Here is a 13777-nt window from a genome sequence, read left to right as displayed (position 1 = left end):
TGGTGTACATTATGTGAAATATCAGACCTACTGTCGTGTATATTATGTGGATCATCATGTGAATGAAAGAGGCCTTATTTATTGATACTTTAATGTTTATTTATTTATTTTAAGAGAGTGAGCAAATGGAGGAGGTGCAGAGAGAGACAGAGACAGAAACAGAGGATCCCAAGCAGGCTCCGAGCTGTCAGCACAAAGTCCGACACGGGGCTCAAGCTCACAAACCATGAGATCATGACCTAAGCTGAAACCAAGAGTCAGTTGTTTAACCAGCTGAGCTACCCAGATGCTCCGAAAGAGGTCTTATTTATCTTTACATTCCCAGAGCTTGACACAGCACAGGTTCTCAGGATATGTGCACTGAATAATGAGAGTATGGCATGCCTAGATTTTATATAGGCAAAATCTACTGTTAACAGTAGCTACATTTACTGAGCCCTTCCTGCATGCCAAGCACTGCACTAAGGGTTTCAATCCTCACAACAGAGAGGTGGACATCCTCCTCCTCCATTTTTGGATGAAGACTGCAGATAGGATAAGTCACTTTTCCCAGTGAACAGCAGAGGTAAAATCTAAGTCTGTTCAGAATTCAGAGCCCACGATTTGTATCTGATAGTCTTTTTCATCTGAAAAAGCAAGTACTGCCAGGCCATTTGGAGACAGGGGTAGTATCTAGAACACTCACTATTGATTTTTCAATAGGTAGGTGTGAAAATTTTATATGGATCAAGCTTACCTACTAGAGAGTAAATAGTGTTCCTAACATGTTGCTACTGCAGCTGGTGTGGACTCTGAAAGGGTAAAATGCACTGCCTGTTAGTGTGAATTTCCACGTCATAGCTCATTTAGGTTAGTGATAGTTAATTCAGAAACAATTCATGTTTCCCCAGGCATCTTGCTATCCCGTAAATTCCAAAATCTCCACAAAGAAGCCAGAGGTAGAATGCCACCTTGAGCTGCCTGAAATGCTCTCATTTTTCTCTTCTTGCCCAGAGGATCAGAAATATTTCACAATGAAAGACAACAGTAAAAGCCATTGCAGACAGTTGGAAAAATCGAAACATTTTGAAAAATTTTGAAAAATCTAAACTGGTATTGAGGCTGCTGTATCAGATCTGTGGTGAGAAGGATTGTTTGACACATGGACACATAGACTTTATTGTTGCTAAGCAGTTTCATAGATAGATTGGGAAAGCGCGCCGGGCACATCTGTTTGGGGCATTTCCTAGCAGGTTTATCATGGGCAGCTGGCCAAGTCCTGAGAAGATGCTTGTTCTCAAGACCCAGATTGTGCAACAACTGCCACTTAAATAGCTCTATACCTGCTTGCAGAGGAACGTTTTAAAGAACACATACAGCAGAAGGTTTGCATACTGAGGGCAAGAAAGGTAAACTCCTTTACTGGCAATTTTCTGTGGAACCTCCTTGGCAAACATAGATTCCTTGCTGTTGATTAAGATCTTTGCATCGACAAGAGTGAGAATATCTAGTTGTCGCTGCCTCTCATGGATGGCCACTGCTACAGTGAACTTCCAGCCAGTCAGTCAGCATTGATTCTGGTCCCTAATCACTTAATCACCACACCACAGTTACAGGTGAGGGTCACCTTTTCAAGCTCTGAGTGGCCACCCACTGCTTTCAGCAAAGAGATCCCTCATTGACACGGTCTGTCTCCAGGTTGGTTTCCATCTCAACGGTTCTGGCAAACATGCATGTTCATGCACGTTCATACTCTTTATGTTGAAGTTTAAGATTTAGACAAAAGGGAATGAAACTTACAAAGTTCAGATCCCAATGTAACTTTCTTGCTGTCCTTTGACTTCAATTTTGTTCTAAGTCTGTATCTCTCTCAAAGGCAGTAGTGCACAGTGGTTTAGAGACAAGCTTCCAGCCTCACAGTGTCTGGACCTGGATCCATGCATCACTGGGTGATAGTTTAATGTTTCAGTGCCTCAGTTTCCTCATCTCTTAAATGGCGATAATACTAGCACTAACTTCATAGGACTGTTAATGTAATTGAGCTTAGACTAATGTCTAGCATATAGTCTTTCAATAGATACTGTTATGATTATCCTTTGCATTTTTTCAGGTTGAAAAATTCACTTCAGTTTTCTAAGTTATACCTTGATGCTTCACTCACAACAGCTACTCCTTATGTGGCCTACCCTAAATGTTTTATTTTATTTTAATTTTTTAAAATGTTTATTTTTAAGGGAGAGTGAGACAGAGCACAAACGGGGAAGGGGCGGAGAGAGAGGGAGACAAAGAACTCAAAGCAGGCTCCAGGCTCTGAGCTGTCAGCAGAGAGCCCAACATGGGGCTCGAACTCACAAGCCATAAGATCATGAGCTGACCCAAAGTCAGACACTCAACTGACTGAGCTACCCAAGCACCCCAAAATGTTTTAATCAGAATAACAGTAATGGGGAGCCTGGGTGGCTCAGTCGGTTGAATGTCCTATTTCGGCTCAGGTCATGAACTTGCGGCTTGTGAATTTGAGCCCCACATCAGACTCTGTGCTGACAGCTCAGAGCCTGGAGCCTGCTTTGGATTCTGTATGTCCCTCTCTGTTTGCCCTTCCCTTAAAAAATAAACATTAAAAAAAAAATAGCCTCATCATCATTAATAAGTCACCCTTGCACAAAGATCTCAGAATACTATGGCATGGTTCTGCATAGCACCTTATAGTTGGTACTCCTCAATTCTCACAACTGTTATTTCTTTCTCCCATTTTATCGATGCAGAAACTGAGGCACAGAAAGGTTAAGTGCCTAATATTATATTGCTCATAAATGGTAGAATCAGGATTTGAATCCTAGTAGCCTAGCTCTAGTGTTTGTACTCTTGACAGTTTAGTTATACAGCCTCAGAAGAGTATATTATATTAACACAGATATTCTCAATTTGATAAAAACATAGGTTGATATCCAAAAGATTAAAATGATGACTTAGGGATTCATGACCTTCTATGTCAAGATACCAGGGGGTCAAGCACCCTTCAGGATGAGCCCCAGGTCTTCCAATTTCCAGTTCTGTGATCTTTCACTAAGCAGATTACAGTCTCATCTGTAAGTCTGGGGTATATAATTCCTGTCCTATATATATATAATATATATATATAAATATATATAATATATATATATTTTTTACATAGGCTCATTTTGGGGATAAAATTAAATAAGACCACGAATAAACTAAATATCATTTTAGAAAAAATTTAGATATTAAAAAGTTAAGAGAATGAGATAATAGATGACACTGTTTTGCAAATCGTAAAGCTCTGTGTGGATAGATTTTGAAAAGTTCTTTTCAAAGGGCTTAAAAAACCATCTTAACAGGCTCTCACCTAGACTTCTGAAATAGATTCCAGACACTTCCCTGCCTCCAGTCTCTCACAAGTGGAATCTGTTTCACAAACCATCATCTGATCAGTTGTCTAAAAACAAGTTATTCTCCCTTTAAAAATATTTTAGAGAGAGCCAATACCTACTGAAGTTATTATGAACTCGTTGGCTGTGAGTTGGGGGACTACCTTCAAGGCCATATTCTAAGAATCCGTAACTAACAGTGGAAACCCATGGCTTGATTTTAGCTCTGAAAACAGGTAATCTTGAAGAAATAATTTAATAGCTCTCTGAAGTACAGCTTCTCATAGGTAGCACCTTGTGTCTACACGAATATAGGTGGCTACTGGGACCCTGACTGAACACTGAGCATATGAGGATGAATAAATTCATCTATAATTCACAGCACACAGTTCCTTCAGTTCTGGGATTCTACTGTTCAAATTGTATTGGCCACTGTCGCTCTACAAAAGCCCAACCCTTACTCACTACTCCATAATCCACCCTGATTTAGCTGGTGAACCTTCTATTTATGCCAACCTCACTGTTCAACTGCATTCTCATCTTCAGAGGTTTACCTTCAAGGCCATATTCTAAGAAACCTTCCCTAATCCCTGAATGAGATGGGTTTCCTTCCATTTTTGACCGCATGCAGCACAGTGTTTTCTTGTTGTTTAATTTACTTTTGGTTTTCTAGAGACAAATTCTTTTATACTCACTGATTCTAGAGGGTCAACTGCTGGAGAGCAAGGCATGTTTGCTTCTCCTGATCACTCCTGCAGGGGTCAGTGTAGTGCCTGATGAGTCCTATGCCCCGCCTTGGGAAGCAAGCAAGCAACTTTTGGAGGGTTAGGGCTTACTGTTTCCAATGATCTTGACATAAACAGGGATGAGAAGAGTCAAGACCCATACAGATGACATGCTGTCCTCTGACGAGGTGCACTGGGCAGCAATCCTAGGATGGTGTAGCAATCCGGAGGAGCTTGTATCAATCTTATGATAGAAATTATCCTGATGACTAGTGAGGATTAACAGTTGTTATTAACACTTCATAATAAGACTAGGTTGCACTATATGAAATTCTTACCTACAGAAACTGCAATCTCTTAGGATCCAAACTAATATTTTACTAATTTGTTATCTATTCCCCTCTCCCTATTCATTCCAAAAAGAGTCCACAAGAAAACAAGCGTTTTTGTACATTTTGTGTACTGGAACAGAGTGGCATTCAGCAAATATTTGTTGACTTAATGAATGAACTTGCTAAACACTATTTGCCTTATACTCTATTACATGATTTATTCCTCATAGCCCTTTTGTTTCCTCATAGCATCCTGATTACTACTTTTCTTCAGGTGAGAAAACTGGGGCTTGGTGAGGTCAAGTAAATGTCTAAGACCACATTCCTTACTAATGTTTTATGGTAGGCCATCTATACTTATGCTATAAAAGTTGTTTAAATCTAGGCTATCTTTCTTCTCTCAACTAGACCATGCGTAGATTCTATTAGAAACAGAATTATAAAATACTAAAAAGAGGAGGGAGGGGAGGAGGAGAGGGGCGGAAAAAGAGATAGTTGTCAATGGGTATGAGAAAGGCTTCCAATTGGTGAAGTACAGTATAAACAAATATTTAAAAATTACCCATAGCTCTTTAAGTTCTCTGCCTGAGAGTGGGTCCCTTCAATTGCCTTGATACTTGGAGCCCCATCACTGGCACTGCTTTCTTGGGAACAACGAATGGATAATGGGTGGCTTCGCCTGTAGCCTATAAGTGAACCTCATTGGACTACCAGACTCTTGTAACAAGCAAACAAGAAAGTGTTCTCATCATTTTTACCATTTCCTCTGTGGATGAAGTTGGTGGCCTCTACTTCCAAAGCCCTGTTGCTTCACAACACTTTTCCTTAACCTATCTGTGGAGATACAGTACCCCCAAAACTAAGTTAACAGTATTTTTATTTGTATTTTTTAAAAATTATTTTATTTATTTTGAGAAGAGAGAGCATGTGCACACATGTGAGTAGTACAGGAGGGATAAGGAGAGACATGGAGGGAGAGGGAGAGAGAGAGAGAGAGAGAGAGAGAGAGAGAGAGAGAGAGAGAATCCCAAATCCCAAACAGGCTCCACACTGTCAGCATGGAGCCCAATGCAGGGCTCAAACTCACAAACCTTGAGATTATAACCTGAGCCAAAATCAAGAGTCAGAAACTTTAACTGACTGAGCCACCCAGGTACCCCAATAGTATTTTTAAATGAAGGAGCTTTGAGTTCAAAATTCGTTGATGTTACTCATTCCCCTTCTGTGCAAATATGCTTTCTATTTTTCATAAAGGGAACAGGGTAACCTTGGAACACCTTGCTCAAGAACAATGGCCATAATCCATTAGTCCCAGTGTTCTTGACACCAGGGTTCTCGGGCCCCATTTACAATTTGCCCAGGAGTAGCCCATTGTCATTTCCACTTTTGCTGAAATGTCCTTTCCCTTCAGCCTGAAAGAATCTGTTTCTTTTCTAGGACACAGAATCTAAGACAGTCCCAATGTATATTTTCTAAAAGTTGAAAGAAGATAAATGATTTCTCAAACTCCCTGAAGTAAAATGAATGGCTCTGTGCTGCCATAAAATCAGGGTGACCCTCTGAAGTGGTAATTCTTTGAGATTTGTAAGACATTTTGAAATACAGAGAAAAAAGCCCACATTTCTTTCTAGAATTTGTAGTCTAACCTTTTAAGTATAAGGCTACAGAACAAAAAAACGGATTATGAACAAAAGCATGGGATTTAGACCAAATAGGGGTGAATCTCCAGGTCCACCATATTCTAGTGAGTGGGCGCTGACAAGTTAGTGAACATCATCAGCCCTCAGTTTGTTTGTAAGTTAAAGAAAGGTATAGCCACCTGCACTCGAAGATTGAGGAAATGAATGTAGCATACAGTATAGTACTGGGGACACAGTAAACATTCAATAAGTATGAAATAAACTATCAGGCATTAAAATATATAAGGAGGGAGGGTTCTCTAAAACTGACTCTCTTCAGGGCACCTAACTGGCTCAGTCAGAAGAGTGCACAACTCTTGGTCTCGAGGTCGTGAGTTCAAGCCCCATGCTGGGTAGAGAGATTACTAAAAAACATTTTTTAAAATAAATAAAATAAACAAACAAACAAACAAAAAACAAATTTAGGGATAAAACTGACTCTCTTCTATTCTTCAGCCCTGGATGAGTTTAAGTATCTTTTACTATGAATCAATGGAATACATTTAACATATTTTTCTGGGCCTTTAGTATTAAGTGAATATAACCCTAGCCTTAAAGAAACCCAATATTAAACAAGATTAAAAGAGAAGTTGCTCCATTAGTCACAGACAGTACAATTCAAGTGTGAAGAAAGCAGAATATGCAACTCATAGGAATGGATGGGTCACTCCATATGGAAAAGCTTCTACTACCTCAGAGATCAAGATTCCCAGAAAAACAAACACAAGTTGATCCTTCCCATGGTGGTACAAAAAAATAAATAATACAGCTTTAAAAAGAACATTGGATGGAAAATCACCCAGGATTCTCACCAGTTTGGAGCTTTCACTTTCAGGCAATTGTTTAATGCCATCTTCCTCACTGCTAATAGGTTCGGTACCACTCTGATCCTATAGGACATTAAGAAGAAAAGAATAAAGATGTTACTCTTCACTCACACTGCCCAGAACTATATACTCAATCACAGTTGGTTGTTTTATTATTGTAGATACTGTTTCCTATCTAGAGGCCATTTCTATTTTCTTCCTTTCTACTAGAAGGCCACCCCCTCCCCCCTCCCCCAGGGAAACTGTTCCTGCTGCTTACAGATAGATACTGTGTCTCCCTTTCTCTCTGCCTCTTCCCTGCTCATGCTCTCTCTCTCTCTCTCTCTCAAAAGTAATAAACATTTTAAAATTAAAAAAAAAAAAAAAGAAACACAAAAAGTCCCTATACTTCCCAAATTAACAAGAAAGCATGAACCTCAAATTGCCACAGGCAACTATCCTACAACCACAAGGAAACCAGCACTGAAATGAAGCCGACACTGTGAATGACAGAGCAAAGGCAGAGAGGGAAAGAGTGGACCTCGATGGCAGAAGTGAGCCCCTGTGTCATCTGACCTGAAGTACAGCCTTACTCTCAGCACCCTTCATCGGAGAGCCAATACATTTACTTATTGTTTCAGTTAGTTAGTTGATCTGTTCCCTTCAGCCAAAACTTTCTGAGATGCTTGTTTATCTTCTGAACAAGATTAAACTACCTGAGATAAGAGACTGTATTTATCTTGTTTATTTCTGAAACTCAAGTACCTAGCACTGTGCCTGGTACATGGAAAACACTGTACAAATTCTGGTTGAACCCATGAATGGAGCACTTGTTTACTTGATGATTACTTTCTGCAGAGTTCTGAAAATATTGATTTAATGGGGCGCCTGGGTGGCTCAGTCGGTTAAGTGTCTGACTTCAGCTCAGATCACGATCTCACAGTCCTTCAAGCCCCATCTCGGGCTCTGTGCTGACAGCTCAGAGTCTGAAGCCTGCTTCAGATTCTGTCTCCCTTTCTCTCTGCCTCTTCCTTGCTCACTCTCTGTCTCTGTCTCTCAAAATAAAATAAAGACATAAAAAATTTTTAAAAAAGACTTAAAAATATTGATTTAATATAAATGAGACATCCTGTAAGAATAAGCCCCATTAAAATTCCAAAAACACATCCAGTATCTCCTCAATTGAGTTATAATATATTAAATGTTACAGTTAATGAACCAAAGGTTACTTTCTGAGGGTACATAGGGGAGAATAAGGATGATAAATGGAGCATTTATACTGTATTTATTTGGATTTTCATATCAGAACACCACCTACTTGGGATTACTACAAACTTTGTTGGATTGTTTGTATGGAAAATAGTTTTTAAAGTAAAGATATAGCATTCTTTCATCTATCAAATGGACAAGAGAATAGAAAGAGAACATTCAGTATTGATAATGATGTAGAGAAAGAGGAATTTTTACATGTCCTTGAAAGAATGTGATTAGAACAATCTTTTCAGAAAAACACACAAAATATACAGACATGCATACAGGAAAATATTTGTAGGCATATAGGACAAATTTTTTAAATTGCTTACTTCCAGTGGATAAGATTGAAGATTAGGGAATTTTTACATTAGTTATTTCTATACTGTTAGATTATAGAAGAATTAGCACATATTATTGCAAGTTTAAAAAAATAAGGGAGAGCTTTGAGAAATATATAAAAGAAATAAAAATCTAAGGAAGTAGCATGATGTTAAATTGGTCAGATCTAGGTTCAAATTTCAACCTTGCCATTTAGAATTCTGACTTTCAGCAAGGTTTTTTCTAAGCCTGAGTACTTGTTTTTATTTTAATTTTTTTGAGGGGGGGGCAAGTGAGCCAGGGGCAGAGAGAGACAGAGATGGGGTGGAGGGGAGAGGGGAGAAGGGAAGGAGGGAGGAAGAGAGAGAGAGAGAAGTGGGGCTCACACAAAGGGCTCACACTCACCCAAAATGGGGCTTGAACTCACCTGATATGGGACTCGAACTCATGTACCATGATGAAGTCAGATACTTAACAACCAAGCCACTCAGGCAAACATTTTTCTTTCATTATTTTATTTTTTTAAATGTGGGACCGAAGAGTACTTTTATTTACTTATTTATTTAGTTGTTTCTTTGGAGAGAGAGAGCGAGCAAGAGAGAGAGAGAGAAGCAGGGGAGAGGCAGAAAGAGGAAAAGAGAGAATCCTAAGCAGGTTTTGTGCATGGGGCTTGATTTTAGGAACTATGAGATCATGACTCGAGCTGAAACCAAGAGTTGGAGGCTCAACCAAATCAGCCACCCAGGCCCTTGAGTATATATTTTTAAAGCACAGATAAAAGTACCAGATTAAAAATACTACCCCATCAGATTGTCTTAAAGGTTACTACATGAACATGTGAAACATCTATTAGCATAACACTGAGTGCAGTTAATTTTTGTTTCCAGCTTTTTGTTGTTCCTTATCTACCATATTTCATGTAGTCTTCATAACAACCCTATATGAGTATGTACCAATGTTATTCCAATTCATGGATGGGAACATGATACATTTTAAGTTAACTTGCTAATGAATGACTAACTAGTGAGAGGTGAACCCAAGACATCAAAGGTCCTGCTATTGTTAACTATGCTCTAGGCCCTAAGTAAATGATGCTCTTGTTTCTCTTTATTTCTTGTCAGTGTTTAAAAAATTTTTTTAAGTTTATTTATTTATTTTGAGAGAGAGAGAGAGAGTGACTGAGAAGCAGAGGGGCAGAGAAAGAGGGAGAAAGAGAATCTGAAGCTGGCTCCAGGCTCTGAGCTGTTAGCACAGAGCCCAACTCAGGGCTCGAACTCATGAACTATGAGCAGAAACCAAGAGTTGGACACTTAACCAAGTGAGCCATCCAGGTACCCCAGCACTGAGTGTTGATAACTAATCTTATGGAAAGTAGGATTCACAATCTTAAAAAAAGAAATCGTTATTATTAGACCATTAGTTTTTAAACACTGTTTTAGCATTTGTTAACCAGAAATTTTCATTAGGTAGAATACACTCTTCTCAGTGAATTTTGGGTAACCAAGAAATCACTATATAAAATAAATATGCCCAAGTTAAGAAACAAAGCTTGGCAATATAGAGATTTTCAGCATTTTAGACAGTAAGTTCTAGAGGCAGAAAAATTCAGAAGAAATGAATTATATTTTCAAAAATTAGTACTTAGTCTATGGAAAACCTTTAAAGCCCCAAATAACTTAGTGTTTGTAACTACGGCACATTCAGTTATAGAACAAAACACATAGGTGGCTCCTCTAGTAACTGCAAAAAGCCACTTCCTCTGATCCCAAATGAAAGGAGGCTGTCATCAGAATGGTGGTCAGCTGATGCCATTCTTTTAATTATGATATATCTTCTTGGGGAAAGCAAACTGATGTTTAAATAAGTCAGAGGAATCCTACATTTCTCGGCAATATGAGCATAGAAGTGAGATCTCCTTGGTCTTTTCTTCTTTTATAAAATTTTTTATAGTTTTTATTTATTTTTGAAACAGAGAGAGCCAGAGCATGAGCAGGGGAGGGGCAGAAAGAGAGAGGGAGACACAGAATCTGAAACAGGCTCTAGGCTCTGAGCTGACTGCACAGAACCCGACGCGGGGCTCGAACCCAGGCCCCGTGAGATCGAACCATGAGATCGTGACCTAAGCTGAAGTAGGACACTTAACCGACTGAGCCACCCAGGCATCCCAGATCTTCTTGGTCTTTATCAAAAGAATACTAAAGTTGGGGAGAAACCAGTTGTTTGATGCTACAACTTTGAAAGTGTAAGAAAACATGGGCAAGGCAGTCTCAATTGCAAATGGTCTATATATCCTTTAAGATTTAGGGGTGCCTAGGTGGCTTGGTAGGTTGGGTGTCCAACTGTTGGGTGACGTTGATTTCAGCTCAGGTCACAAGGGTCATGGGATCGAGCCCCAGGTTGAGCTCTGTGCTGAGTGTGGAGCCTGCCTGGGATTCTGTCTCTGCACCCCCGCTCCCCCCACTTGTGTGCACACACTCGCATGCATTCTCTCTCTTTCTCATGCACCCTTTCTCCCTAAAAAAAGAAAAAAAGATTTGGATAAAAACAAAAAAGAATACCCTTTACATCTACACCTACAAAATTATCACACAAAGCCATGTCTCAAATGTCACTTACTCCATAAATCCTTTCCTTCTGCTTATCTGGAAGACACCTTTTATTCCTCTAACCTCACTTAACATTTTTCCTGAATTTCCTAAGTCACTTAATTTGTATCCTAATTATATATGTATGGAATTGATCTCCCTAATGAGACTGAAACATCCTTGAATCTAACATCTGTGCCTCAATCATTTCCTTTGAGCCTTCTTTTTATTCAACCTAGGTCTGTCTCATTTCAAAGTCAATGCTTTTTTTTAACTCTACCATGAACCCCTTTCTAATGCTCTTCCTGTTTTTAGTTACTGGTTTAGTTTGAGATGGTTCTATAGAGGAGGATTTGAAGTCAAAATCTAGATGGAGAGGAGTCAGGTAAAAAAGGAGGTTGGAAATGAGAAAGGTTAGCAATAACACACGTACTTTCCTAGGAGAGTTAACATTTATAGAAGAGTTTTCATCCTTAAATGAGGCACAGAACAAAACAATGTGGGCTCTTTTCTGAAAACAGAATGGCTCACATGTGTTAGGCAACCTTTAAGATACCCCGCTGACCAGGAGCTTAGAAATCAGGAATCAGTCAGAGACGGGAAGAAGAAAATAGGTCAGCAAGCATGACTTCCAAAGTACAATTCTATCACGGTGGTTTGAAGACCATCTGGCTGGTGGACGGTGGCCCAGTGACACCCGAAATGATTCAGCTAATTTGGAGAGCTGGGTGTTCCCTTCCTTCCTTTCTTGCTGATCCTCAAACCACCTGTCCAAAGTTGTCTGTGCAGCCAAGCTTGCTCAAGGGGAATGACCTTTTCCCATGAAGATCACAGACAGTAGATTCTAGGGTCAATTATATTTTAAAGGTGAATGAAAAGAAAAATCCAGTCTCATAAAAAAAAAAAAAAAAAAAAATTAAAAAAAAAAAAAAAAAAAAAAAAAAAAAAAAGGCTGGTAAGAAATGCCGTTCAATCCTCAGAGAAGTTCTTTCCAAACCTTCAGGAAGGTCTAAACTCCCTAAACTCCTTTCCTGGGGTCCTCCAAAATCCAAAGAAAGTAATCACAGTTTTTATTTTTATACTACTTAATCTTTTTCATACTCACTACTTACCTATAGCTTTCCCTGACTAGACAGTGAGGATCTTAAGAGCAGGAATTTGCTTTTATTTGAGAGGTTATCAATAAAATTAGTTAAGGATGTTACTGTAGATTGGAAAAACCACACTTTTTAAAAAATTGGTTTTTTTTAATTAAATGTATTTATTTATTTTTTAATTTATATCCAAGTTAGTTAGTATATAGTGCAACAATGATTTCAGGAGTAGAGTGCAGTGATTCACCCCCTACATATAATACCCAGTGCTCATCCTAACTAGTGTCAGTGCCCCTTGCCCATTTAACCCCTCCAGAAACCCTCACTTTGTTCTCTGTATTTACGAATCTCTTGTGTTTTGTCCCTGTCCCTGTTTTTGTATTATTTTTGCTTCCCTTCCCTTATGTTCATCTGTTTTGTATCTTAAATTCTACATGAGTGAAGTCATATGGTATTTGTTGGAAAAACCAAACTTTTGATCTGTTAAATGTTTCATGGTGTTCCCTACCTTACTTCCTCATTTAGCATGACAAAACAGTATATTAATATATAAAAATATAGCTATTTTAATTCTTCTTATTTTTTAAATGTTCATTTATTTTTTGAGAGAGAGAGACAGAGTGCGAGCAGGTGGAGGGGCAGAGAGAGAGAGACAGAATCTGAAGCAGCTTTCAGATGTCAGTGCAGAGCCCGATGGGGGACTCAAACTCATGAACCATGAGATCATAACCTGAGTTGAAGTTGGACACTTAACTGACTGAGTCATCCAGGCGCTCCCTTTTAATATTTTACTAAGCAAACAACAACAACAACAAACCCAAAACCAAAAAATCCAGTAACAATACCTCCTTTATACAAATGAAAGTTTTTTAAAAATAAAGCTTATGTTGGCTTCAATTTTATCATGCCCATATTTCCCAAACTCAATGTTCTCTTCCAAAAAAACCACAGGATGATTTATTCATCTCATTGCCAGCCTAAATTCACAAATATTTCTTTCTGCAAAGTCATGTTGACTAGATGTGACAAATTGAATTTCTTTCTTCTACCCCATCCTGAGCATATTTTCTAGCCTATTCAGGATTCCAGGAAGGCAATGTACAATTAAAGATAAAATGGGAATTATGCTAATGGCACTCCCTGGGTAATCAACTTGTCCACTCTTTATGAGCCTGCCTCATATCATTTAGTATTCAAAAAAGCACGACTTCTAAGAAAAAGAAAAAAATTAAGGTTCTTACTTCTATAGATATTCTAAAAGATTCAGAGTGCTTTCTTGAGGAATGGAATATCTTACAACCCAAGTATACTTGAGCCTTGAGAACCTCTTCCAAGATCACAACAGTGGCTTCCTAATTGGGTTTCCCTCTCTGAGATATCCTTGACATGCTGTTAGACTAACCTACCTGAAGTAGAGCCCTGATCAGACCATTTCACTGTTCAAAATGCCTTCAACAACTCCAAGTGCCTAATACATGAAATTCAAACCTTTTGAGATTTATTTTTCAAAAAAAATGTTTATTTATTTTTGAGTGAGTGACTGAGAGAGAGAGAGCGCGCGCAACTGAGGGGACAGGCAGAGAGAGAGGGAAACAAAGAACTCAAAGCGGTCTCCA

The 13777-nt window shown here is 38.8% G+C and overlaps 1 protein-coding gene across 1 annotated transcript in view; it reads right to left on the bottom strand.

Moving 5' to 3' along the window:
• Positions 1–13777, bottom strand: part of PATJ (PATJ crumbs cell polarity complex component) — a 358255-nt gene that overhangs the window by 81138 nt on the left and 263340 nt on the right. Inside the window, exon 31 of the mRNA XM_039255282.1 lies at positions 6917–6994. Within this exon, the coding sequence (XP_039111213.1) occupies positions 6917–6994 (78 nt within the window). The remainder of the gene's footprint in view (positions 1–6916; positions 6995–13777) is intronic.

Source organism: Hyaena hyaena, unplaced genomic scaffold, assembly GCF_003009895.1.
Source record: "Hyaena hyaena isolate Hyena2069 unplaced genomic scaffold, ASM300989v1 scaffold_521, whole genome shotgun sequence".
Lineage (NCBI taxonomy): Eukaryota > Metazoa > Chordata > Mammalia > Carnivora > Hyaenidae > Hyaena > Hyaena hyaena.
The sequence above is the reverse complement of the archived record's forward strand: the minus strand, read 5'-3'. Positions and strand labels throughout refer to the sequence as shown.